Below are 27,510 nucleotides of genomic sequence, written 5' to 3' on the forward strand. Positions count from 1 at the left end.
AGTAAGTACAGCATATTGTCTCCTTTATTTGTGAAGTCTGGGAAGAATACTGTTAGGTTAATGTTGGACTCTGACACCACTTTAGGCAAGCAGAAAACACTGGCAAGTAAGGTGACCCTGTCCTTATGGAAAGTCAAATATGGGTGGAGGCTTAGAAGATAATGCTTGAAGTTCTGAAATTCGTCTAGCAGATGTAAGTACAACTGAAGAGAGTTTTCCAGGTGAAGAATTTTAAATCACATTTAGCTGCAGGTTCAAAGGCAGTCTGTGTCTAGGCTTGCAGTACCAAATGTAAATCCTGTGGTGGTATAGGATCTTTGCAAGAAGGTCTATGTAGAAGAGTACCTTTCAAAAATGCTTTGCATACTTTGGAGGAAGCCAGGCAAGAATTCTGAAATCCCACATGGAGATTCAAAATGGTTGTGAGTTGGACTTTAGTAGTTGAACCAGCACCCTCATTAAATAAAATCGCTAAAAATTCAAGAACAGAATGGATCGGGGCTGAGAATGGTTCTACCCAATTCTACTCTGCCCGGTAAACAAATCTCCATGTACTTCTGTAGAGTTTTCTCGTAGAGGGCTTATTCTGACAGACAAAGACAGCATAGGTTGCCTAGCTAAAGGAATTGATAAAAACATGCAGTCAATTTGAGGTTTGAGATGTCTGGGTGAATCATGCCTGTCGGGTGAGACAGAAGGTCTGAAGTTGGAGCCAGAATCTAAGATGGGTACCAAAGATGAGGCCAAAGGAAACAGAACCAAATTTGTCGAAGCCAGTAAGATGCAATGAGGATGACTTTGCTCTTCAACCTGGCTGCTTTCTGAAGGAATTTGGGAATTAAAGGAGTCAGGGGATAAGCATACAGAAGACCGGGGGGGGGGGGCAATCATGGAGTAGAGCATCCCTTGGTGACTCCCCTGGTGGGGGGACTGGGGCAAAGAAGCTGCTGCACTTGTTGTTTAAGGGAGATGCTCACGGATCGCAGCAAGGCTGGCTCCTCTGACGAAAAACCATGTCTATCACTTTGTTGTTGAGAGACCAATCATGAGGAAGTAAGGAAGTAAAGATGGACCAGCTCAGTTTGTCTGCTACCAAGATGGACTTCCCCGGAATTAGAAAGCAGCTGGAGTAAATTGCCCATTGCCACACCCTCTGGGCTTCTTGACACAAGGGGGTAATATTTAGTTCTAAACCAAAGATATGCTGTCCATTTGGATTGTAACAGTTCCAAGAGGGAGAGAGTCTTGGAATGCTTGCAATGCCCAAAACACCACTCTCATTTCCAGAACATTCATACGCAAGTTGGCTTCTTAAGGGGCCCAAGTGCCTCAGACAGTCTTCTCCAGAAAATGCCGCACCCCCCCCCCCAATGTGGAAGCGTCCGTGGTTATTATGGCCTTGGGCTGAGGGGAGAATGAAAGGACACCCTTGCAACAGTTGTGACTGCATCCACCAGTTAAGATACCATTTGCATACCTGAGTTATTCTTATCTTTGTCGACATGGGTTGAGAGAGAATTGATCATTAAGTTTGTAGCATCCGCTGCAGAATTTTCATGTATCTTGATAAAGGAGCTAAGAATATTGCCACTGACGTTGATCCTAGGGCTTGCAGGATCAACCAGGCTGAGACTCTGGTACTGCAAATGATTTTCTAGGCTGATTTCTTATTGTCTGTACTCTTAAAAAGGGAAGAGATGCTATCATAGATACTGCGTTCAACATGGCTTCTATGAAATCCAATGTTGGAGTCAGTTGCAATTGACATTTGTTGCGATTGATGGCGATTCCAAGATTTAAACAAGTCCGCAACACTTGGTCTTGCACTTGTACCAGTTGATGCCTGGTCGGGGTGGAAATGGGCCAGTCGTCCAAATATAGAAACAGACGGAATCCTTGTAGTCTCAAGTGAGCTACTGCTACTGCCATGCACTTGTTGAATACCAGGCGGTCTGTGGTGAGGCCAAAGGACAGTGCTCTGAACTAGTAATGACATGATCCCAGCTGAAAGTGTAAGTACCTTCTGGATAGTATGTTAATTTTTATGTGAAAGTACGCATCCTGAAGGTCTATCGAGCACATCAAGTTATCCTTGCTCAGAAAGGGCAGATGGACTGAACCGTGACCATCTGGAATTTGGTGTGTCGAACCGATTTATTCAACAAACTCAGATCTAAAATCGGGTGTCCAGTTCCCTGTTTTCTTTGGTACTAAAGAACTAAGTTGTGGATTCCATTTGGTCTGGAGAGACCTGATGAAGGATTCTTTTTTCTAAAAAGCTTTTGCACCTGCAGTGCTGCTGCTTCTCTCTCATTGGGTGGAAAGTTGGGGATTTTCCTGGGTAGAAGGGAAAAGGGAATACTATAACCTCTGGAAATAATTATCTGCAACCAAGTGCCCTTTGTTACATTTAGCCAGGCTTCCTGGTACAGAGAAAAGCATCCCCCGAGCCCTGACTGTCTCCAGAGGAAGGCAATGGAGCCTCCCTTCAAGAGTGCTGAAAGGATCCGTCGGAAAATGTATCTCTAGACCCTTGGTTTTGCAGGTCTCCTCTGCCATGGGGGCATATTCTGCCATTACTGTTTCCCCCTCTGCCTCTGGGGGAACTACCTACACTTATGTCCTGGAAAACACCCCGAGACTGCCTGAACCACATCTTTTGACCTCCTCAAGATTCCTGGAAAAGGTCCTTTAAGAAATAAAGTATCTAACAGAAATAGACTAGGTTAAACACTAGCATTTAAGGACAAAGTTTTAATGAAATTTTACTTATCTGACCAAACTGCTTGAGAGAAGCAGTCAACCATGTCTAGTGGTGAAAGCAGCAAATTAGATCTGAGGGATGTTAGGCATACTGCATTATGGGTAGAAAAGGAGCTTGAGAGTTTGTGGATGACCACAAGCTAGAGTAACAGCAGAGTCGGATCCGAACCTATACTTTGAGGAATGAATGAAAATTGACATCAGATCATGTAATATGTGCAGTTTAAAGTATATTATTTACATTCATCTCCAAAACCTCACCACAGCAAAACAAAGTGCACAATCTTCTGGCAAGTAATGTACAAAAATGCAAGTCTTGAATGATCTTTACCTGACAGGAATGTTCAAAATCCCACCTGACAAAGGCAATCGCAAAGCCCTTTAGAATTAAAAAAAAAGCAAAAAAAAAAAAAAAAAAAAGACAATTCTACTGTACTTGCCTGTCTATGTCATTCATTCTGTAATTATCTGCCTTACCTAACATACATACATATCACCCCCCCCCCATAGTAACGTTAAGGAATAGCAGATCACTGACATGTCTTTGGGATGTGCGCAGAAAACAGAGCAAATGGTGAAAACCCATGTGTACACAACGAGGAAACACCACAGCCATGAACTAGAGAATCAAGCAGTGGGAGGCAGGAATGCTGACCACCATGCCACTGTGCCACACCCTACCCAGAACAGTTTCATGTTAATACCAGAATGCAGTTAGGATGTTCGCAGATACATTTTTTTTTTTCTTGCAAAATACTGGAATAATTTCTGGTTATGTCAGAATTAAGCACTGTGCTAGTCCTAGCACAGGTGACTGTTACATGGGAGAAAAGGAAAGTAAAATATTAATATTCTGTCAAAATATGATAAACAAAAGCAAATGGAAAATACATTAAAATCTAGCAAGCGGTCACAGAAACTGTTTTCACCCAATTTTTAAACGATTATGCAGCAACTGTATAATCATGTTTAAAATATGTCACTTTGTGATGGAGTCACTGTTTTTAACTATTATAAACGGCTATTTTCAGTGTAACAGAACAAGCAATACTGGCCATAAATGACGAATTAAATGCACATATAAAGGCTTGAATTAACTAATACACAGTACTTACTTTACACTTTGATACACCATTAGCTATACTTTTATACAAATTAGTAACTCTCTACTTTGATACACAATAATTATTACATCCTCCAGCACACAACTTTTTTCTTCAACATACAGCAATTACTTCACAAAATCAGGGTTATATGTTTGCAGCTCTTTCCTTGAAAACAAATTAAGTGCTTTTGGTTAGTTTCTTGTTTTCTGTCTCTTACTCTCAGCATCACAGTGCAGTCTCCTAAATGTCATTCACTTGTGGCAGTCTTGTATCTTACTTAATGCCATGGTGGACTGCTTTATACAGATCCTACAGTTTTTATTTAGTACATAATCAATAACAGTACCACACTGACTGATGTTGGTGTTACTGGTCTATAAAAACTGCCTGGATTGTTAACACTAAGCAAAAAAGACCACAAAACTCAAACACATCAAAAATCTGACTAGAAAGGCAAAAACTAGGCAGATACATTCCGTGAGGTGCTTAATTCCTGTTTAGGAGTGAATGGTGGGCAGTGAGGATCTGTTGAGTTCAAATGATGTTCTGTTATTATTAACACATTAGCGTTAAATACACTAAAGTCATGACTGAATGAAGCATGTACACAGTATACGTCTACCATAAAACATAGGTGCATTACCCCCTACTGTAACAGACTATGAAAAGCAAGATTTACAACAACAGATTGTAGCTGTTCCTTTCTTAGCATTTAGTGCCTTCCTCCTCAAGCATATTCTGAGTAGGCTGGCAAGCACTTCATTGTGGCTTATGACATACACAGCAACCATTCTCTTTGACATTAAGGACAACAAAATAGAAAAGCTCTCGTATCTGATTCTGACAAGTAAAGGATATACACTTTCAGAAATAAATAATAAATGTGTGCATAAATACATTTAGTTTTGTCTTAGTTTATATGGCCTTCTGCCGGGGGGGGGGGGGGGGGGGGTGAGGAAATACATAGTGCAAATAAATGGCAGTTTTACAGATAACCTGTCAGTTGAGCTTTATGTATTTCATTGGTACAGAAAGAAGGCCAGCTGGTCCAGTCCTTATGAAGACATTTCAGGTTCCAGATGAAGGAAAGTCTTAACAGAATACTGACTGCCACGCTTCAATAGTCTGCACTTTCATCACTCTCATAAAAGTCTGAAGGAGCATCAGTACCAAAGAATCTGTCTCCAAAATTACCTTAAGAAAAAGAAGAAGAAAAAAAAAAAACAGTGTATTTATACAAAACAACTTTTTTTTTAACATTCCTATTAACTTTAGTATCTTTACATCTGGAGTTTAGATTCAAAACATAAGATGCCTACATCAAGTACTGAGATCCAGTTAACATTTATGACAGAATCCCAAGATGCATTCTGATTCCTGTTTTTCAGGACAGTAACATAATGGAGAATAAAAAAGAACGTGCCATAAACCACTAGCAAGGATGCACTCACTAATCAATCTGCGACACACTGGGGACGTCCAGCCTTCTGATGGGAAGGCCACGTTGGGCTGTGTCTTATTTTGTATGGGAGATGAGGGCGGAGTGATCATGTAGCCAATGGTGTACCACTATCGCAGATCAACAAAAATGAAGTGCTTATCTTTCCATTAGCAGTATCTGAGGAATGGCAAGTAACTCTACTTTCCAAGGGGCCATGCATGCAGCCAAAAAGATTTGTGCTCAGAAGAATGTGTAAACTCTCCTATGGTGTCACTTCACCTGTACACTAAAGAGAGACTTGTCGAAAGGAGGACTGCATAAAAATAATCAAAGCTAGCATGTGATGGGCTGCCAACACATGATAAACTGCTTCCTAACTAGTGAATGAGTTGCTTCAAAGTTAATCCTCTCTGAAAACAGACTCCAACCACAAAGTCATATCAACTCAAAGTACAGTTTTGTACCTACCATAAATGTAGATGTTTGAGTGTCTTCACTGCTGCAGTCATTACACTTGGGTTATCCTGCCGTCAGGCGGTCTCGTAGTCAGCCAGAGTTCCAAAGTCTTGGTCCGGCGTTGGTTGCTGTCACTTCTTCCCTGACATCAGTGCGCCAGGGGTATATAAGATGCAGCTGACGCCATTTTCTTCAGTTTTTCTTGCCCCAGATGTCAGGTGCCCCCAAATAGGTAGGCAATACATATTGCTAATGAAGCATACATGAAAAATAAAACCATAAAATTCAGCTACCAGCAAATACATCACATAGGTAGTATAGGGTAGAAAAGTGTAGAAGTCCTAGCCAAGAAAGAGGGGATGGAGGGAGGGTAACCTGGACTGCAGCAGTGAAGACACTCTAACATCTACACTTATGGTAGGTACAAAACTGTACTATGTTCATCGTGTTTCACTGCTGCAGTCATTACACTTGGGAAGAATCCCAAAGCTGAGTCAGGGTGGTTGATTCTAGAGAGGATTTGGTGTGGCTATGAGGCCCTGCAGCACTGCAGTGGCAAAGCCAGCTCTGGATCTGGAGTAAAGAGGCAAGTGGTAATGCTTGGTAAAGGTGTGCACTGAACTCCAAGTTGCAGCTTCCAAAATGTCCTTGGTAGGTACTCCTCTAAGATAGGCAGTAGAAGTTGCAGTTGCCCTGGTGGAATGTGGTCTAATGTTTGATGGTACAGGCTTCCCATGCTGTGTGTAGCAGAACCGGATACAGTGTCCTATCCACTTTGAAATGGTCTGCTTTGAAATAGCCTTTCCCTGTGATCTTGCAGCATAGGATACAAACAGTTGCTCAGTTTTCCTGAAAGCTTTTGTTTTGTCCAAGTAGAAACGTTAATTGTCTGTGTATGTCCAAGGAATGTAGAATTCTCTCCCCTTTATTCTGGGGATTTGGATAAAATGTTGGCAAGTGAATAGTTTGGTTAAGAGCCACACTGGATACCAACTTAGGCATAAATGAAGGGTTTGTTCTTAAAGAAATCCTGTCTTGGTGAAAAACGATGAAGTGCTCCACTGCCATTAGTGCCTGTATTTCTGAGACTCTTCGTGCTGCGGTTATTGCCAGTAGCAGAGCAGTTTTCTATTATATATATTTTATTTCTGCTGTATTAGCTGGCTCAAAAGGAGGTAAAGTTAGTTTTTCCAAGACAAAGTTGAGGTCCCAAGTAGGTGCTGGTGCTCTCCGGGGCGGTCTTATGTTTTTAGCCCCTCTGAGGTACTGCTTTAGCAACGGATGAGAGAAAATAGGAGGATCTGTGTTGTAATGAGCCGAGATGGCAGAGGCATGGATCTTAATGGATGAGAAGGATAGTCCTTTGTCCAGCATCTCAGTTAAATATTGTAGTACCTGAGGAATGTTCGGGACAATAGGGTCAAGGCTTTGAGCCTGGTTCCAGGCACAGAATCTCTTCCACTTTTCTGAATAAGATTTCCTCGTGCTAGGCCTCCTGGCCTCCAAAATGACATCCATAACAGCTTTAGAGAGAGGTGTTGTCGGTTTGGCTAAGGAATCTGCCATGCAGCCAGGGATAAGGTTTTGAGCTGACTGTGCAGGATCTGATTGTTTTGCTGAGTCAGGTGTGGAATTTGAGGCAAAATCCAAGGTGGGCCTTCAGCTAAGTTCTTTAAGATTGGGTACCAATGTTGGTGTGGCCAGTCTGGAGCAATCAGAATCATCTGTGGTTTTTCTTGTCTGACTTTTAGGAGAACCTTCGAAAGGAGAGGCAGAGGAGGGAAGGCATAAACGTGTAGGCTTTTCCAACTGAACGAAAGAGCATCCACTTTCCATGCTTGTGTGTGATAAGTCCTTGTGCAGATTTTTTGTAGTTGGCAGTTCAGTGGGGAGGCAAAGAGATCTATGTCTGGGCACCCCCATGCTTGCATTATCATGCTAAAAACTTGTGGATTTAATTTCCACTCGTGAGGATCCATGATGTTTCTGCTTAGTTCGTCTGCCAGAGTATTTTTCTTTCCTGGCAGGAACTGTGCTTGCAGATGAACTTGATAAGTTAGGGCTGTGTTCCACAAGGTCATGGCTTGTCTGCATAGGGGGTAAGAATGAGTGCCCCCTTGCTTGTTTATGTACCACATTACTGTGGTGTTGTCAGTCTTTAAAAGTAATTGTCCTGGATGCAGAAGGTCCTTGAAAGCTGCTAGGGCATTTTGTACAGCCAACATCTCTTTTTGATTGATGTGTAGATGTAGTTGGTCTGTGGTCCATTTGCCCTGAATACATTTTCCTGCCATGTGTGCTCCCCAGGCGTAATCCGAAGCATCTGTTGTTAGAGTCTGCTTGGCTGTGGGTAGAGTGAAAGGCTGACCCTTGTTGAGGTGACATGCCTGTGCCCACCATCAAAACTCCTATAGCAGGCAGGGAATTAGTGGCATTTCAGTTTCCAAGCTGTGTGAGTGTTGAGTCCAAACACTTTTTAGGTACCATTGTAATTTCCTCATATGCAGTCTGGCATATGGAATTAGAAGTATGCAAGATGCCATGAATCCCAAGGCCTGCAGAATTTTTCTTGCAGGAAGTTGAGACTTTGTTGCCATCATTTGAAAATACTGAGTCAGTTGTCTTTGTTTGTCTGGTGTGAGATAAGCCATCTGGACCATTATATTTAAGCTGGTACCCAGGAATATTATCTCTTGTGAGGGCACTAGTTTTGACTTCTTTTTGTTTACCGTGTACCCTAGGCAACTTAACTTTTTTACAAACGCCAGGTGCTTTAGAAGAATGTCCTTGCTCTCTGCTTGAATCAGGCAGTCGTCCAGGTATGGATATATTTGAATTCCTTTTTGTCTGCAAAATGCAATTACTGGTGCCAGGCACTTTGTGAAGACCCTGGGCGCAGTAGATAAACCAAAGAGCAGTGCAGAGAATTGGTAGTGCATTGAACCAGCTATGAATCTGAGGTATCTTCTGCAATTTTGTCTGATAGGGACACGCAGGTATGCCTCTTTGAGGTCCAAAGTAACCAGCCAAGCTTTCTTGCCCAACATGGGAAGGAGCTGCTGTAGTGTCAACATTTTGAACTTCGGAACATCCAGGTAAGTATTTAGAGTGGAAAGGTCTAGAAAGGGTCTCCAGGCTTTGTCCTTTCTGGGTACCAGGAAGAGTCTTGAGTAAAAACCTTGTCCTTGTTCCTGCAGTGGTACTTTCTGAATAGCTCTCATGTCCATGAGGGATGTAATTTGCTTTTGTGTCTCTGCCCTTTGATTTTGTGGCAGGTCTGGCATTCTTTTTAACCTCGGTAAAGTCTGAAAGTGGAACCTGTAACCTTGAGACACAATATTCAGCACCCATTTGTCCTGGGTGATTGTTTTCCAGTTTTGTGAAAAAAGTGCTAGTTTTCCCCCTAAGGGAGCTGCCAACATGGTAGAGTTTGGCATTGGTAGGGGAAAGTCATTGAGATTGTTTCCTGTAAGATTGTGACTTGTCCTCACCTCCTTTGGGTGTTGAAGCGTCCCACTGTCGTGGCCTGTAAGATCCTTGGTGCTGAGATCTGCCTCTTGGGCGTCTGTATCTGCCTCTTTGTGGCCTGCCTGACACTGGAAAGGACCAATTTTTAGTAGGCCAATTTCTGCTAAATCTTGGTGGCTGTACCTGTAAGAAATCTTTCACTGTTTGCATAGGTTTTGCTTTATCCTCCATTTTCTTTAAAACCTCCTCAGCTTTAACACCAAATACAATATCTTGCTGTAAAGGAGCATCTAATAATTTAGCCTTGACATGATCTGGTAAGGTTTGTTCCTTTAACCAAGCATGCCTTCGAATCACAGATCCTGTAACTGCTGCTCTACAAGAAACTTCTAATGAATCAAAACCACATTGCAAAGTATGTTTTCCCACTTGTTCAGCTGCAAGCAATAAATCCTGCATTTCCTTAAAATCAGGTTGTTCTGCACTTGTACTCATTTTCTGCTTTAACTGAGACAGTAAATATTGTTGATATTTAAGCATGTGAAACTGGCAGTTTAAAGCCCTCACTGCTAAGGTTGCAGAGGTGTAAACTTTTTTCCCCCATCTGTCTAATGCTCTGGAATCCCTGTCAGAGGGAACTGGATTTTTGGCAGTGAAGGCCTTTACCCCTTTAGGACCCTGGGAAATAGTTTCTGGGTCAGCAGCAGGGTTTCTGCAAAGAAATTTGTGTGAATCAGGGACTCTGTAGTACCTGTCTGGCTTGACTGGAGCAGGGGGTAGAGAATCTGGATTTAAACTGGATTCAGAGAACACATCGTCCACAATATCCAACACTGGCAGAATAGCAAGGGGCCTGTGTTGAGTTAATAAAAGAAAATCTCTGAGCCTTTTTTTGGACTCTCAGTAATCCTGGCCCTCCCAATGGAAATGCTCCCTCATGGTGTGCAAAGTTTCCCCAAAAGAGTAATCTTCAGGAGGAGAGGCTGAAGGAATAGATTCTTCAGCATCAGAGTCCTCATAGGAGGGTGAGGAATATCCCTGGTCTGAAGAGGAATCAGAATATACAGAAATCTGGTCAGAGGAATCATAGTCTGTATCCTGCCTAGGCCTTTTATCAGGAGGGGGATGGGAACCCCTGATCAGAGTAATTAAGTCTTCGGCCATTTTGAGCATCTGTTTTTTAGACATGGAGGCCTGTCCAGGTGAATGCTGTACTTGCTTCTTTGTCTTTAAAGTTGCTTTAGACTTGGTTGTAGATGCAATGGTAAGTTGATAAGGTCTGAAAACACCCTCAGAAGCCGAAGCCTGCTCAGCGGCTCCAGACCCATCTGTAGGGTTAGTCTCTGTAGGCCCAACAGCTTGAGTATCCAGAGGCCTAGGCAACTCCACGCGGGAGTTGGTTGCGGCCTGTGGCTCTGAGGTAGCGGGTGTCAGGGGCTGCGAAAGCACCTCACTGAGAACCGGCGACTGGCCTAGAAGAGGTTTTGTCATCAGTTTTGGACCTCGGATGCCTGTCCTTATCCTTATCTTTGCGTTTTTTGTGAATTCCGGTCATTGGTTGTTCTGACGGCATGGTATAATTAAACCTTCAGCCAAAGTAATGGCGCGCAAAATCAAACCGACGTTTAATAGTGCGTTTGTTAAATCTAGCACAAAACCGACAATTAGTGACATCGTGATATGGGCTTAGGCATGGAATACAGTAAGAATGAAAATCCTTATGAGGTATTTGCTTCCCACAAGAAATACAGTTATTAACTTTTACTGAAATCGGTCTGAGGCAAGAAAAAGTTTCCTCAACGGGGTACTTAGCTTTATTGAAGACTTCGGATCTGAAATCAAATACGAAATCTCAGGAGTCGGCCGACCGGCACTTGCAAACTGCTTTTGCTTTGGGCACCGCGAGGCAAGAAAGACTGAAGAAAATGGCGTTGGCTGCATCTTATATACCCCTGGTGCACTGACATCAGGGAAGAAGCGACAGCAACCGACACCAGACCAAGACTTTGGAACTCTGGCCGACTACGTGACCGCCTGACGGCAGGATAACCCAAGTGTAATGACTGCAGCAGTGAAACACGATGAACATCTAAAAGAAGTATGAGAAGATGGTGAGTGAGATGGAGTCAAGAGATGCTAACTTTTAAAACATTTGGGGATGGGGGTAGAATGCTCAGGTGTGTGTTGTAAAATGCTAGCACTCGTACAGTAAACTCAACAGGATTCCCAAGTTGCTTATACATTATTTTTTAACACAGTGAGGCAAGTACGGTACATCTTCATTCTTCTAAATCCTAAAAGCATAAATAGCTAGAAAGCAGGGAAATGTGAAGTACAGCACATCAAAAGCTATAAAGTATGAAACATGATATTATGGACACCAAGTATCTCTCAAAGGTGGCAAGTGTTCCTCTCCATTTCCCATATAAAACACACCAAATACCTGTTACACATTCTCACTGTCCAACAAAAAGCACACCTACACCTAAAACAGAAAAGCTACAGCACACCATTGGCAATGTAACATTACACTCACCTTAAGACAAACATCTGGCTAAAAACGGATGAAATGTCTTAGAGTAAATGCTGTGTACCGACCGCTAGGAAGTGTCAGACTTTCTCTAAGTCCACATACTTGTTGCTCTACTGAGGTTTAATCACAGACATGTGACTACTAGTGCACAAGTTATTATACGGCGACTAAGCACAGAAGCCATTGCCATAGCTCCCAACCTGCAGACATTGAAAATAGGAAGATCCAGCTAAAAATGCGGACATCTAATTAGCATACAATTGGCATACCAAATAGAACACAATGTTTCTTCCCACTTCCAATACTGATGTGTGACATTACTAAGAAACAAATGTTTGAAAAACTGAGTGACAAAAATGATGGACAAACATAAGCACATTATCAAAGACAGTGTAAAATCTAATCTCTATATTTTAATGAACTGCATCCCAAAATTCTACCACAGAAGGTCATTTAATTTTGTTTTAGAAAAAGGAGTTGTAAGAGGTATGTCTTCTTTGTTTAAATTATTGTTACCACATATATGTTTCTTCATGTAGTGTGTTTTTCTGTGTACTAGACAGCTTTAAAAATCACACGTGAAGAAGGGATTCAGAAAATTGTGTGAAGGGGTAAATTTACCCTGAAAAGAGGGACATAACTCCAAAAACAGGGAAACCTAAATGAGGCCTAAAAACAGGAACACAGGGACAGTTCACAGGTCTGCCATTCAGTGAACTCTAATTTAAATAGTATCATACATTACATGATAAAAATAAACTTTTTAAATAATCTAAAATGATAAAGTAAAACATATGAAATGGCCAACTGCTAAAACGGAGATTCAGCCCTGCCAGTGGGTGCTGTTACTGATGACAGCCATCTGTGTATTAAATGACAGCAGAAAGCAGCCATAAGTAGTGCAGATGAGAGGTCTGGAACCCCTGTAGTATTCTACAATGCTAGCACTGCATGCAGATGAGGTCTGGAACCTCAGTGGTATTCTATACTATAGCACTGCATGCAGATGAGGTCTGGAACCCCTGTGGTAGTCTTTACTGATAGCACTGCATGCAGATGAGGTCTGGAACCCCTGTGGTATTCTACACTGCTAGCACTGCAAGCAAATGAGGTCTGGAAACCCTGTGATATTCTATACTGATAGCACTGCACCTGTAAGCCATATATGAATGCGAACATTCACTTCTTGTGTTCATTTCCAGGTTAGAAAGAGAATTAAATGGGTTTGTGCACCTGAAGAATTTTCTACAACTGTATTAAAAAGACACACACCTGCAGTACTACACTCTAAGATGAAGTGAAGCCTACAGCAAACACCAATCACAAGGATTTACTGCAATTTTACTTGAAATAGTCTGTCTGAACATTGTGGGTTCCCAGGAAGGCACTGCTCTCCAATGCTGGTAATCACGTGGAAGTGTAAACCTCTCCTACATCTGCTGAGAGTGTGGCATATGACTACAATGGAAAGGTCTGCCCTATAGCTCTTGGCAGACAGTGGTCTTAACAACCTGAATTCTGAAGACTAGACTCGTCTGGCTCCTGTTTGGCAAGAATAGATTCTGTGCACAGGTACAGTTTGCAAAACTGTCTTACAATATAAACTACACAAAGGTGTAGCAGTTCTGGTAAGTGTCATTACTACTTCCTAAAAGAAAATGTAGATATTGGAAACTCTTGATTATGGATAGGGATAGCAAGATACAAGCAGTAAAAATGTTTCTGGGCATATTTATTTTATCAAATCAACCACAGCAGAAGTTGTGAACCTTAATTAATAAAGAGTTGAAGGAATTTGTTTGGGAGAGTGACTTAAGCAGGATAATTTGATTATCCCCATAGAACAAGGTGGTTTAGGATTATATGATTAGAGCTAAGCAGTTAAGGCTCTTACACACAACGCAAGCAAATAATCGATCAATGAAAAAAAAATCAATGTGGAAAGGGAAAATGATGAAATGGTTTAGAATTTGAGAAGTAAGAAGAGGGTGGGATTTTGGATGCAGATCCATACAGAATATCATATAAAGTAATAGAATATTATATTCATAAAGTAACAAAGTATTCAAAAAACTAAACCAAAATGGGGATGGAGGATGGAGATGTTACCACTAGGGATGACTGCATGTAGAGGGATAGAAAATGGGCAAAGGAGCGGCATGACCTTACTGGAGGAAACTGACCAAGGTTTTGGGAGCAAATAACTGGAAAAGGAAAGGCAACAGATTTTGAGGCAAGGTAGACGCTTGTGCTGCGGATTACATACTGTTCTCCCTACAAGGGATAGATACCAAAAATATAGGCAAACAGAAAATGACACGGGATTCTTAAATGACAGTCCAGCTCTGGCAGTTTTTTTTTTTCTTAGTTAAGTCTAGAACAAAAGCTGATGTTAAAAAAGGGAAAATGAGTATGGCATAGTTATCATGTAATGTTTTATATAAGAACCAAATAAAAAAGGAACAATGGGAGGACATCTGTACAGCTCCCGAGTATGCAACAAAGTCCAGAAGGTTTAGCATTCTTGTTTGGAAGTGTCTGTAGGGGTATTTCAGAGAATTCTTCCTCAGGCAGACAGCAAATGTTGAAGGTGTGATGAAGAGAGACGTAACTGGGAACATGATTTGGGGAATGTAACAATCTGGCAGATATAAAAAAATTATACCAATCCCTTGTGAGAAGTGTTGGGGGAGTAAGTGGTTATTGCTAAGGAAATGGTTTTGAACTGGGACATAAGATCTGGATTGCTCAGACTTAATAAGACCTTACTAAGTTTGATGCTATTGGTTACAAAAAAAGAAATTACTAGAAAATGGAAATCAAAATCTAAAGCAACCAAAACTGAAATGTTGAATACTGTAAAGGAGATAAAAAATGGCAGTAGGATCTTTAGAAAATGGAAGAACAAAATGCATAGAAATAAATGGAATTTGTGTGAACAATACATACAAAACAGTGTTAGGGAGGTGGAATGAAATTTAAGGGAAGGCAGAGTATTTACGTAATGATGGCATGTGTGAAAACTGTTAAAAATGTTTACGGTATGAAAACAACAAAGGGCACATTACTATGGTTTTTCTACTACTGTATATGCATCTATGAAACTTTTTTTTAAAAAAATGGCATGGATATTTAAAAAATGGTGTGTATTTGCTTCCTCTGATATCTTCTACTATCAGCACAAATACCCTACACCTACTGATGAGTTCTGAGACTAACACAGAGCTTGACATTTAAGAATATACATTAAAACACTTATGAGCACAACAGGAAAATAAGAACCATCTCATAAAATGAACTACAGGAGAGCACAGGTCCTTTCAAAATTTGAGTGAAAATAAATAGGAATTATGTAAGAAACTCAACAGTTGACTGTGATGGTGCTTTTTGCAACAAAACATGAAAACTTTATCACAGTTACAGTCAGTGGTATCCAGACAGAGTCAGTTATGTACAGTGCTGTATCCCACTATAGATTCACAACTTTAAACTAAAGCAGCAGTGTGTCAGTCACTGCATGCTTGGCCAGCAATGTCACAGAGAAGGAACCGCTGAAGGTAAGCTAACAGTACAGAAGATGGTGATGTTAAGTACAGTTAATCTGAAACATGTAGAAAAAAGAAGTTATGTTCTTACCATAACCTTCCATTTGTGTTGTCAATCTTCATCTATTCTTGACTCTTGGGTAGTCTGTTCCAATCCTCAGAACTGGTCCGGCTGTTGTACAGCTCGAGCCAGCCAAAAATCTCTCAAGCTTATACTCTACCTACAATGCCCTCTCCTATTCACCTCAGATCGAGTTTGCCGACTTATAGTCAGAAGAACCATAAGCAAATAGGAAGAAGCCATATCCAAGGTGAACCCTAACAAGGCACCCAGGACAAATGTTCACTCCTCCAGGAATTCACAGGAGGGGGAAGGAGGGTAGGATGCCAAGAACAGATGAAGATTGACAACACAGATGGAATGTTATGGTAAGAACATAACTTCTTTATTTGGTGTTGTCAATCTTCATCTATTCTTGACTCCTGGGACAGAGTCCCCAACTACTTTAAATCCTGGGTGGCTCTATGGAAGGATATTCCTGAGAAAGTACAGTTGTGTACACTTACCATAAATGTAGATGTTCAAGTGGATTCACTGCCAGAGTAGCCCTTGGCCGGCCCGAATTCGAGAATTAGTATTTCTACGTCAGTTGCTGTCACCTGAGGACTGACGTCAGGTTGTCAGTGGTATAAAGTAAGGCAGCCGACGCCATTACATCAGTTTTTCTTGCCCTAACCTGTCAGGAGCCCCCAAAATAGGAGGTCAGGTTCTGGTGGAAGAACCCCACCAGTGGAAAATAAATACCAATATGTCCCTTATAAGGAAAGGAGAACAACAAGAATAATAGTAATAAAAGGAGAAAGAGAAAAAAGGGGGATGGAGGGAGGGTAACCAGGACTGCAACAGTGAATACACTCAACATATATTTATGGTAAGTGTACACAACTGCACTATGTTCTTGGTGTTTCACTGCTGCAGTCATCACATTTGGGTGGATTCCCAAAGCTGAGGAAATGGGTGGAGGCAGTCAATGAAGCTAGGGGCTGGCTAGGATGCCCTGCAAGACTACAGAGGTAAACCCTGCCCTGGATTTGGAGAAGAGAGGCAGGTGGGTAATGCCTGGTGAAAGTGTGAACAGATGTCCAGAATCCTCTGAGGAAAGCTGCAGAGTTGGATGCTGCTCTGGTGGAGTGTTTCCTGAGCCCCTTGGGGGGAGGCTTTCCATGCTGTTTGTAGCAGAAATAAATGCAGTGTGCTATCCATTTGGAAATGGCTTTGCCTTCTGCCCCTGTAGCAAAGCTGACCAGCAACTGATCAGACTTTCAGAAGGCTTTAGTCCTGTCCAGATAGTATGAGCTGTCTGTGCACATATAGAGAGTGAATAATCCTTCCCCCCTTGTTCTGGGGATTAGGAAAAAAGGTGGGCAAATTAATGGATTAGTTGAGAGCCACGCTGGACACGGACACCACCTTGGGCATGAAAGATGGGTTCGTTCTGAGGGATATTCTGTCTGCATGGAAGATGATGAAGGGTTCCACAGCCATGAGTGCTTGCAGCTCAGAAACTCTTCTGGCTGAAGTGATGGCCAGAAAGAATGTTGTCTTCCAGGAGAGAATTTTTATACCTGCAGAAGAAGCTGGTTCGAAAGGGGGCAGGGTGAGCTTTTCCAAGACAAAGATAAGGTCCCAAAGCTGGTGTTGGTGCCCTTCTGGGGGGCCTCAAGTTGCTAACCCCTCTGAGGAACTGTTTGATTAAAGGGTGTGAGAAAAAGGGGCTGCTCAGTGGGAAAATGAGCAGAAAAAGCAGAGGCATGAATTTTTATAGAGGAGAAAGAGAGACCACTGTGTAGCAGTTCAGCTAAGTAATCCAGGATGAGAGGGATGAAGGGCTGTGCCATACTGGCTCCCTTAGCCTGGATCCAGGTGCAGAACCTTTTCCATTTATCTGCATAAGACTTTCTAGTGCTAGGACATCTGGCCTCACAGACAACATCCAGAACCGGTTTACTGAGGATGGCAGATTGGTTTGGGGTTAGGGAATAAGCCAAGCTGTCAAACTGAGTGTCTGCAATTGCGGGTGCATGAATTCCTCTTCCCTATGGGTCAAGAGGTTTGGAATCTGAGAAAGATGCCAAGGATGCAGCGGGGACAGGCTGCGCAGCAAGGGGTACCAGTGTTGTCAGGGCCAGTCTGGAGCTATAAGAATGGCCCTTGTTTTTTCCTCCCTTATTTTGAGCAGTACCCTGGGAATGAGAGGTAGGGAAGGAAAGGCATAGACGGACTCAGGGGAAGGACAGGGCATCCACTTTCCAAGCTATGCAGAGATGCCTCCTGGTGCAGAACTTGGTGAGCTGATGGTTGGTGTGGGAGGCAAAGAGGTCAACCTTTGGGGTTCCCCATTTCTGTGTTATTAGGGTGAAGGTACTTCTGTTGAGTTGCCACTCATGTGGGTCCAGAAGATTTCTGCTTAATTGGTCTGCCAGGGAGTTGAGAGAGCCTGGCAGGAAATTGTGCTAACAGGTGTAATTGCATGGAAGAGGCTGTGTGCCAGAGGGTCATGGCCAGCCTGCATAGAGGGTAGGAGTGAATCTCTCCCTGCTTGTTGATGTACCACATCACAGTGGTGTTGGTCTGTTTTGATCAGGAGAACCCCTGGAGAGAAGGGGTTTGAAAGCCATCAAGGCGTGCTGCACAGTCATCATCTCTTTTTGACTGATGTGCAGAGGGATTTGCTGTGGACTCCATTGGCCCTGTATGCACTTGCTGTCCAGGTGTGCACCCCAAGCATAGTCTTGATGCATCTGTGGTGAAGTTCTGGGTGGCGGGGGAAGGGCAGTCCCTTGTTGTGGGAGCATGCCGTTGCCCACCAAAGAAAATCCTTTCTGAGGCAAGGAATTATAGGTAGAAGAGTTTCCAAGTCTTGAGAGTGCTGACACCAAAGGGTCTTTAGATACCATTGAAGTTTCCTCATATGCAGTCTGGCAAATGGAATGAGTTGTATGCAAGATGCCATGAACCCCAGAGCTTGCAGTATCTTCTTTGCAAATAGCTGGGGCCTGGCTGCTAGTTGGGAGAAGTAGGCTGTTAGGGAAAATTTGTTTCTCTGGTGTAAGGTATGCCATCTGGGATGCCGTGTCCAGACTTGCTCCTGGGAAGATTATCCTTTGGGTTGGCACCTGTCTGGATTTCTTTTCGTTGATTGTGTACCCTAGGGAGATTAGTACGGTCTTTAGAAAGGCCAGGTGCTTGAGCAGCTTTTCCTGGCTGTCTGCCTGAATAAGGCAGTCGTCTCAGTATGGGTAAATTTGGATATTTCTTTGTCTGCAAAAGGCAGTGGCCGGAGCAGGACATTTTGTGAGAACTCTGGGAGCACTAGATAAGCCAAAGGGAAGCACAGTGAACTGAAAGTGCTGAGATCCTGCCCTGAAGCTGAGATATTTCCTGCATGATTCTCTGATAGGAATGTGGAGGTAAGCCTCTTTTAGATCTAGGGTGGCTAACCAAGCGTCCTTGGAGAACATGGGTAGCAGTTGCTGAAAGGTGAGCATTTTGAATTTTGGAATCACCAGGAAGGTGTTTAGAATGGATAGATCGAGGATGGGGTGCCAGGTGCCCTCTTTTCTGGGCACCACAAAAAGTCTGGAGTAGAAGCCTTGGCCTATCTGTTCTGCAGGAATGTGCTCTACTGCCCTCAGAGAGTAGGGAAAGGATAAAGAGGTTATGTACTCACCATAACGTTCCATCTGAGTAGTTCTACTTCATTTGTCTTCAACCTGTGGGATACCGGATCCAAGCCGGCAGTTTCACTAGCATCTGCTTCGAGCTCCAAGCACCTCCCCTTACCCATAATACACCTCCACTACCTTCCAACTTCCAGATCAAGTTTGCTGACCGTCATCCTTATAACCAGACCTGAAAAAACACTTCATGACCTACAACTGCAGCCAACAGGCTGTACATATAATAAGGTCAGGGGGAAGGAGGGAGGGACGGTTGAAGACAAATGAAGTAGAACTACTCAGATGGAACGTTATGGTGAGTACATAACTTCTTTATCTGAAGCAGTTTACTTCATTTGGTCTTCAACCTGTGGGACACAGTCCCCAGCTACTAAACTCCTGGGTGGCCCTCATAGAAGGATATTCCAGAGCACCGCGGAATCAAATGATGCTCTCCTTCTAGAAGTCAAATCCAATTTGTAGTGAGAAATAAAGGTATGAGATGAGGACCAAGAAACTGCAGAACAAATATCATCCAATGAGACTCTAGACCAAAAGGCCGCAGAAGCAGCCATGGACCTAGTGGAATGATCTTTCACCTGACCTGGAGGAGACATGCCTTTGTCCTTATAGACCTGAAGGATGCACGAAGAAATCCACCTAGCAATAGTGACCTTGAAGATAGGTTTACCCAAAAAGGGTCTATAAAAGGACACAAACTGCTTATCGGATTTACGGAAATTTTTGGTCCTGTGTAAATAAAAACATAACAGTCTATGAACCAACAAGTGGAGTTTATATTCCATTTTGTTAGCAAAGTTAAGAAAGAAGACAGGTAAATTAATGGTTTGATTAATATTAACTGGTGATGCCACCTTGGGAAGAAAGGATGGATTGGTCTGAAGGGAAACCCTATCTTTGTGGAAAATCATATAAGGAACTTAGATGGACAAGGCTTGCAGTTCTGAAACCCTTTTAGCAGAGGTGATAGCCACCAGAAATGCTGTTTTCCAAGATAAGAATTTTATATCTGTGGTTGCAGCGGGTTCAAAAGGCAGAGCAACCAGAGCTTGAAGAACCATAGTAAGGTCCCATGGGGGAACAGGATCCTTGACAGGGGGATGTAACAGAAAAGTCCCTTTAATAAAGGCTTTACGCAGTCTGGAGGAGGCTAATGAGGCAGAATTCTCACCCACATGAAAATGAGAAATGGCAGCCAATTGAACTTTGACAGTAGAAGAACTAGCTCCCTGTTGAAAAATATTGGCTAGGAAATTGCCGTGAAGGGGTCTAAACTCTTTTGAGAGGCCCAGTAGGAAAAACGTTTCCATTTGCTGCGATAAACCTTCCTGGTTGAAGACTTCTGAGCAGCCACCAGAACAGACCTAACTGAAGAGGAAAATCCAGGAGTCCTATCGATCATGGGAACTGGAGCAGCCAAGCTGTGAGCTTCAAACTGTCTAGGTTCGGATGAGGACCCCCCGATGAGTGTGAAATCAGATCCAGAATGGGATCCAAGATCCAGGGCGGAGCCAGAAGGTGAGACCAAAGGAAGGGAAACCATACCTGGCGAGGCTAAAAGGGGGCACAATGAGGATCACTTTGCGCCCCAGTCGACAAGCTTTCTGTAGAAACTTCGGGATAAAAGGTACTGGAGGGTAAGCATACAGAAGACTAGGAGGCCAAGCATGGACTAGGGGGACTCTCCCGGCAGGGATTTCAGAGCGAAAAACTCACTGCACTTCGTGTTGGAAGGAGATGCAAAGAGATCGCAGCAAGGCTGACCCCACTCCAGGAAGATCTGCTCCGCTACTGAAAGATTCAGAGACCACTCGTAAGGCATCAGAATAGTCCGACTTAACCTGTTTGCTAGAATGTTGGACCATCCCAGAATGTGCATTGCTATGAGAAACCGACCGGTGGAGATCACTCATTCTCACTCTCTCATGACCTTGTGATAAAGGGGGTAAGATCTGATCCCTCCCTGTCTGTTGACATACCAGACCACTGACAAGCTGTCTGACTGAATTGCAATGGTTCCCAGAGGAAGAAAGGCATGAAGGGCCTGCAACACTAAAAGGATCGCCCTCATCTCTAGAACATTGATGTGCAAGCTGGTCTCTACAACAGGCCTTGGACAGTCCTGCCCGAACAATGTCCCCCCCCACCCAAGTTGGGAGGTGTCCGTAGTCATTGTGGCTTGGACAAGGGCTGGAACAAAGGGTCGTCCCTCCAAGATGTCCGGAGAACAAATCCACCATAGAAGGGATGACCGACGGACTCGACTGAGTTGTATTGGATATGACAATGGAAGTTCCAACAGGGACCACTGTACAGCTAGCACCCACTGTAAAATTCTCATATGTAACCGGGAGCAAATAAGAAGCGTTGTGGTCGCCGCCATTGAACCAAAGGCCCTCAACACTGATTCCTCCGATGGAAGATGAGAATGTTAGATCAGAGAGACATGCATCCTCAGGTTTTGTACTCTCTCCAAGGTCAGGAAGATTTTGCACTGTAATGTGTCTATCCTTGCCCCAACGTAGTCTATCACCTGGGTCAGGATTTAGAAGAGATTTGGATCCATTAATTGTGATCCCCAAATGCATGGCAAGCTTCAAGAAATAATCCCTGGTTTGAGAAAGTAGACAGCCTGGTGGGAGCAGTAAGGAGCTAATCGTCCAGGTACGGATAGATCTGAATCCTCTGAAGCCTCAGGTGAGCTGCTACTACCATCAATTTTGGTGAACACCTTGGGGGCTGTGGTGAGACCAAAGGGTAGGTCTCGAAATTGCCAATGATCGACTCCTAGCCAGAAGCGAAGGAACCTCCTGGAGCTTCTGTGCATCTTTACATGATAGCAAGCATCCTGGAGGTCTAACAAGCACATCCAATCGCTCTCTTGCAGGTACAGCATGATGGACTGTAATGTGACCATCCGGAATTTTTCTTTGGCAACTGACAGGATCACGGTAGATAGGTCCAGAATGGGCCTCAAGTCCCCCATTTTCTTTGGCACCAAAAAGAACCTGGAGTAGAAGCTCGATCTGGACTGATCTGGGGGGATGGTTTTGATGGCTCATTTTCCTAGCAGCTTGGAAATTTCCTGTGCTGCTGCCTCCCTTTGCATGGGTGGTACGTCCGAGAGGTGTTTGGGAGGAACCACAAAGGGGATAGAGTATCCTCTGGATATGATCTGAAGCACCCAGCAGTCTGATGTTACGGATTCCCATGCCGCCAGGTGCAAGGACAATCGTCCCCCGACTGCCTCCAGAGTAGAGCAGTTGTGCAACCCCTCAGGGTTGCTGTCCGGGCCTGTCTGAGAAAGGTTCTCGAGACCCAAAATTCCTCGGACCCCCTCTGCCTTTGGGCCGGCGTCCATTCTGTCCCCCTCTGCCTCTGGGGGAAGAAGAGCCCTGAGTGTCTCGGGAATACTGTGACATCCGGAACCACATCTTCTTTTGCCCTCTCTGATTCTGGGAAAAGGATCTTTGAGGGTTCGAGAAGCTGATTCCGATGGCAGACCGTGTCTTCACATCCTTTTCACTCTGGACTAAAGTCTCTTTGACTGTCTTACCAAAGAGAGTAGAGCCTTCATAAGAGGCATTGGCAAAGGACATCTTGAAAGGTTCCAAAAACTGACAGTCTGAGCCAGGCGTTGGGCCTCATGGACAGGCCAGACCCAGCGCTTCTCCTTCAGTAGCATGTGAAAGTAGCATGTGAAAGGAGTCGCATGGACATGTTGGAGACTGCTTTCAAAGTAGCTATCCTCACAGAGAACGAGTCCCTGTCCTCCTGCGACATGGACTTAGGGGGAGACTCTGCCAACTCCTTGACCAGGTCGCGCTGGAATCTCGTGAAGTGGGCCAAGTAGTTCATCGCCCTAATAGAAAAGGTTGCTGACGTGTAAACCCGCATCCCTAAGTGGTCCATCATCTACGACTCTCAGGAGGATGAACAGAGGAACTCTCTTGGGCTAGTTTTTTCTTTGTGGCTGCTGCTACCACCATAGCGTCTACAGGGGGAGGCCATGTTCCTCGCTAGCCTATCTGAAGGTGGACTCAAGATCTTATCAGGCCTTTTAGGGATTGGTTCCATGGTGCCAGTCTCCTTCCAGGTCCGTGGGGTGACCAGGTCCACCAAGGGATCTGCGGGAGGGGACACTCAGGACATACATGGGCCCGTGCCAAAAGCCTCCAGGAACAGACTCATCAGAAGAAGGTTTGGGGGCAGACCAACCTCTCCGATGACGTAGGACTTCCATGATGTCTCCAAAGGAGACATCCACGGGAGGTGACCTGGGGAAAACCTTCCCCATCATCCAAATCTGTACCCTCGGTGAGGGACTCGGGGGAGTCCAAGTGCCTCCTCTTACATGTATGCTTGCGAGGCACATCTCTGGAGGGGCTCTCGGGAACTCACAAGCCACTTGTTCCTCAGGGGGAACCCGTCTAGGGCTACTCAAGCATGGGCTGTCCCTCTGGTAAAATGATGGAATTAGTAGAAAGCGCCACGGGGGTCGGGGCAGAGTCCAAGGGGATAGTCAAGGGTCTCGATCCAGTGGAGAGAACCCTTTCTACCACGTCGAACGCCGAGGGAGAACAAACCTCTTGGGGAACCAATAAGGAAGCCGGTCTCCCCGGATCAGATGTGAGAATCGGAGCCGGGCCGGACGTGGAGGGAAGGGAACTTGGCCTGACAAAGCCGGAGCCAATGACAAATGTTCAGCTCTCTCGGATCTGACACCCAAGCTCTGGCCGCTCGGATCCGACACGCTCCAGGCAGCTGTCAGTGTCGAGGAAGCAGGTACAGTCAGCACCGACCCTCTGACCAAGGCCATCCTCTGATCAGAGTACTCTGAACCCGGTGGACGGATCAGAGAAGGAGAAATCGGTGTAAAAAAGGGAAGCGAGCTCTCCCCCCCCCTCCTGAGGGAGAGGGGGCTGGCAAGACCTCTGTCTGGATCTGAGTACGAATGAACCTTCCCATCATTTTATCCATGTCAACTTTTGATAAGGACTGCGTGGACCTCAAAAGGGCCACGAACTCCGACCTGGCGGGTCGGGGAACAGAGGCCCTAGCTAGAAGACGTGTCTCCTCTGGCTCTGGGGAAAATCTCAGATATCGGAGCAGTGGGGAGTCTCGGATCCTAGCCAGACTTTTGGCGGGAGTAGATGGAAGGTCTGGAGACCTCTTGTGCTTCTCTGGTTTAGAGGGATGTTTGTTCCTTGCGCTCTCTCTCCTCCTCTCTGCCCTTTTTCCGCTCCACTTCCACAGGCTTAGAGGTGGGAGTTTGAGGAGTCCCAGCCTGGGAGGGAAGGAGGAGAAGCAAGGGCAAGAGAGGAAGGAGTGGCGGTCACAGCAGCTGCCTCAGAAGTGGAAAGAAGGCCTTTGAGGGCCAACTTAGCCTTGCTGTCTTTAATAGCGCGTGGGTTAAAACCCACACAGATAGTACAACTCTACTCAAGTGGGCAACACCCAAGCACGTCATTATGGACACACACGGTGCACCTTTTAAATACAGGCTTTGGAGTAGCCATGACTAATCAAGAAGAGCACACTAAAGAGGGAAAAAAGGTGAAGAAAATAACCTATTTCCCAGTCACACAACCACTCGCCACACACTCAAAACACACAGAACACTGAGGTGGGGGAGGGGAAGCAATACAGACTAACAAAATGACACTAAATTACTTTGAAAACTTTCTAACACATGACACACCATCGAGGGGAGGAGGAAAGGGAACCTACACTAAACACCTAGATAGAAAATATTTTTAAAAAAGTTGCTTGAAAATACAAAAACCCACTCACCAACTCGGAGCTCAGGTGATCACAATGCTTCAGGCAAGCAGTGGCAAATGAGATCTGGGGGTTGGAAGGTAGTGGAGGCGTATTATGGGTAAGGGGAGGTGCTTGGAGCTCGGAGCAGATGCTACTGAAACTGCAGACTCGGATCCGGTATCCCACAGGTTGAAGACCAAATGAAATAAACTACTTCAGATTTGCTTTTGAGCCTCTGCCCACTGATTTGGTGGTAGATCTGAGAACCCTTTTGGGGTTGGAAGGGTGTGGAAGGAAAATTTGTATTCCTGAGACACAATGTTTAGAACCCATTGGTTCTTGGCAATGGTGGCCCAGGGGCTTGAGTGAAAGGAGAGTTTTCCTCTTAGGGGTAAGTGAAGGTGGGCAGGGGGAGGGGGTGGAGGAGGTGAGTCATTGTGAGTTCTTACCATAAGGGAGTGGCTTAGAACACCCTAGTTTTGAAGTGGAGGTAGTCCATTGCTTAGATCTCTGCATTCCCTGGGGCTGCTGTCTGGGGGGGTCTGTTTCCATGGGGCCTAGGCTGGGCCGGTTTACTCAGAGCAGAAAAGGACCAGTGCTTGGAGGGACAATGCCTGCTGAACCTAGGGGAGTGGACCTGTAAGAAATCCTTAACTGTTTGCATAGATTTTGCTTTTTCTTCCATCTTTAAGAAGTTTTCTGCCTTAGTGCCAAATAAGTTATCTTTGTGCAAGGGGGCATCCAACAATTTATATTTGACATTGTCTGGCAGGGGTTGTTCCTTAAGCCATGCATGTCTTTTAATGACATTTCCAGTGACTGCTGCCCTGCAAGAAGCTTCTAAGGGCATCAAAACCACAGTGCAAGGTGTGTTTAGTTACTTGACTTGCAGAATGCATTAACTCTTGTAAATCTTTAGATTATTCCCAAGCAGGAAAGGAAGACATTTTTTGTTTAAGGAGTTCCAAGGTATGCTGCTGAAATTTCAGCATATGGAACTGACAATTTAGTGCCCTGATAGCAAGGGTAGCTGAGGTATATACTTTTTTACCCCATCTGTCTCAATGCTCGAGAATCCCTGTCTGAGGGGGTGGGATTCTTAGCAGAGGTTGCTTTAATCCCTTGATAAATTACCTCAGGGTCAGCTGTTGGACTTCTAAAAAGATATGTGTGTGAGTCAGGGACTCAATAGTACCTGTCTGGTTTCCTTGGAGCAGGAGGTAGGGCATCAGGAGTCAAGCTGGATTCAAGGAAAACATCCTCCACAACATCCAGGACTGGAAACTTTTTCTGACATCGGTTAGTGCAAGAAAAAAGGATCCCAAATGGAGTACTTAGCTTTAGACGACTTCAATTCGACAGATGAAAACCCAGTGGCCATCTGGCACTCGTGTGAACTGCTTCTGCTTCGGGCTCCATGGCAAAAAAGACTGATGTAATGGCGTCAGATGCCTTACTTTACACTACTGACGACCTTACATTAGTCCTCAAGCGACAGCAACCCACACAGAAATACCAAGTCTCTGGTATTCGGGCCGGTCGAGGGCTACCCTAGCATGGATAACCCAAATGTGATGACTGCAACAGTGAAACACGAAGAACATCCATAGAACCAAAGGAAGCTCTTCTTCTGGAGACCAGATCCAATTTGTAATGAGTGATAAAGATGTGTAGAGTAGTCCATGTTGCTGCTGAGCGCATTTCATTTATGGAAGCCTTGGAATGGAAAACAGCTGAGTGGCCACTGATCTGGTGGAATACTCTATTCACAGGTGCAGGTAACTTGAAATTCTTTTTATTATATATGTAAGTAATACAATCTCTTAGCCATTTTGACAAGGTAACTTGAAAACAAATTTCCCTAAAGTTGGGCCAGATAAGGATACAAACAACTGTTCTGATATTCTAAATTATTTAGTTCTGTTGAGATAGAAACGTAACTGCCTGTGAACATCCAATATTTGCCTTTGTTGGAAAACCTGGGGAAGAAAACAGGCAAGTCTATGGTTTGACTGATGTTAGACTCAGACTACCTTCAGAAGAAAGGATGGATTGGTTCAGTGTGAAACTCTATCCTTGTGGAAAATTAAGTAAGGGGATTTTGAGCATAAATCCTGCATCTCAAACTCGTCTTATGGAAATTACATCTATGAGGAAAAGTGTTTTCCATGAAAGAAACTAAGTCTTATGTCTCTGCTGGTTCAAAGGGATTAAACACCAGAGACTGAAGAACAATGGCCAGATCTCATGGGGGTAGAGGGTTTTTAAATGGAGGCTTTAAATGTAGGGTTCCTTTCAAGAACACTTTACATAGTCTATGTGAAATTAGAGGAAGGTCCCTGAAACCATTATGGAAGTTAGAAATGGCAGCTAATTGGACTTTAACTATGGAGGCATAAGCCACTGGATCAAAAAGAATGGCTAGAAATTCTAGAACTTTTACACAGGAGCTGAGAAAGGATCAAGATCGTTATAAGCCCAAGTTGAAAATCTTTTCCACTTACTAAGGTAGAGTTTCCCGGTGAATGGTCTATGGGAAGCCAGCAGAATTTTCCACACTGGGCTAGGTACATCATTACACCTGGCAACTACTGTAACTGGAGGAACCAAGCTGTCAGCTTAAGATTTTGAAGGATGAGGGTGAGATAGTAGGTCTGAAACTGGGTCCAGAATCCACAAATGGTGAACTAGATG

At 44.2% G+C, this 27,510-nt stretch overlaps 1 protein-coding gene across 1 annotated transcript in view; it reads right to left on the reverse strand.

The window, feature by feature from the left end:
* Positions 1-3,964: 3,964 nt before the first annotated feature.
* Positions 3,965-27,510, reverse strand: part of LOC122805378 (uridine-cytidine kinase-like 1) — a 1,023,926-nt gene continuing 1,000,380 nt past the window's right edge. The window contains exon 15 of the mRNA XM_044075479.1: positions 3,965-5,063. Within this exon, the coding sequence (XP_043931414.1) occupies positions 4,987-5,063 (77 nt within the window). The 3' untranslated portion in view covers positions 3,965-4,986. The remainder of the gene's footprint in view (positions 5,064-27,510) is intronic.

Source organism: Protopterus annectens, chromosome 6.part1, assembly GCF_019279795.1.
Source record: "Protopterus annectens isolate FY-2018-M chromosome 6.part1, PAN1.0, whole genome shotgun sequence".
Classification (NCBI taxonomy): Eukaryota; Metazoa; Chordata; order Ceratodontiformes; family Protopteridae; genus Protopterus; species Protopterus annectens.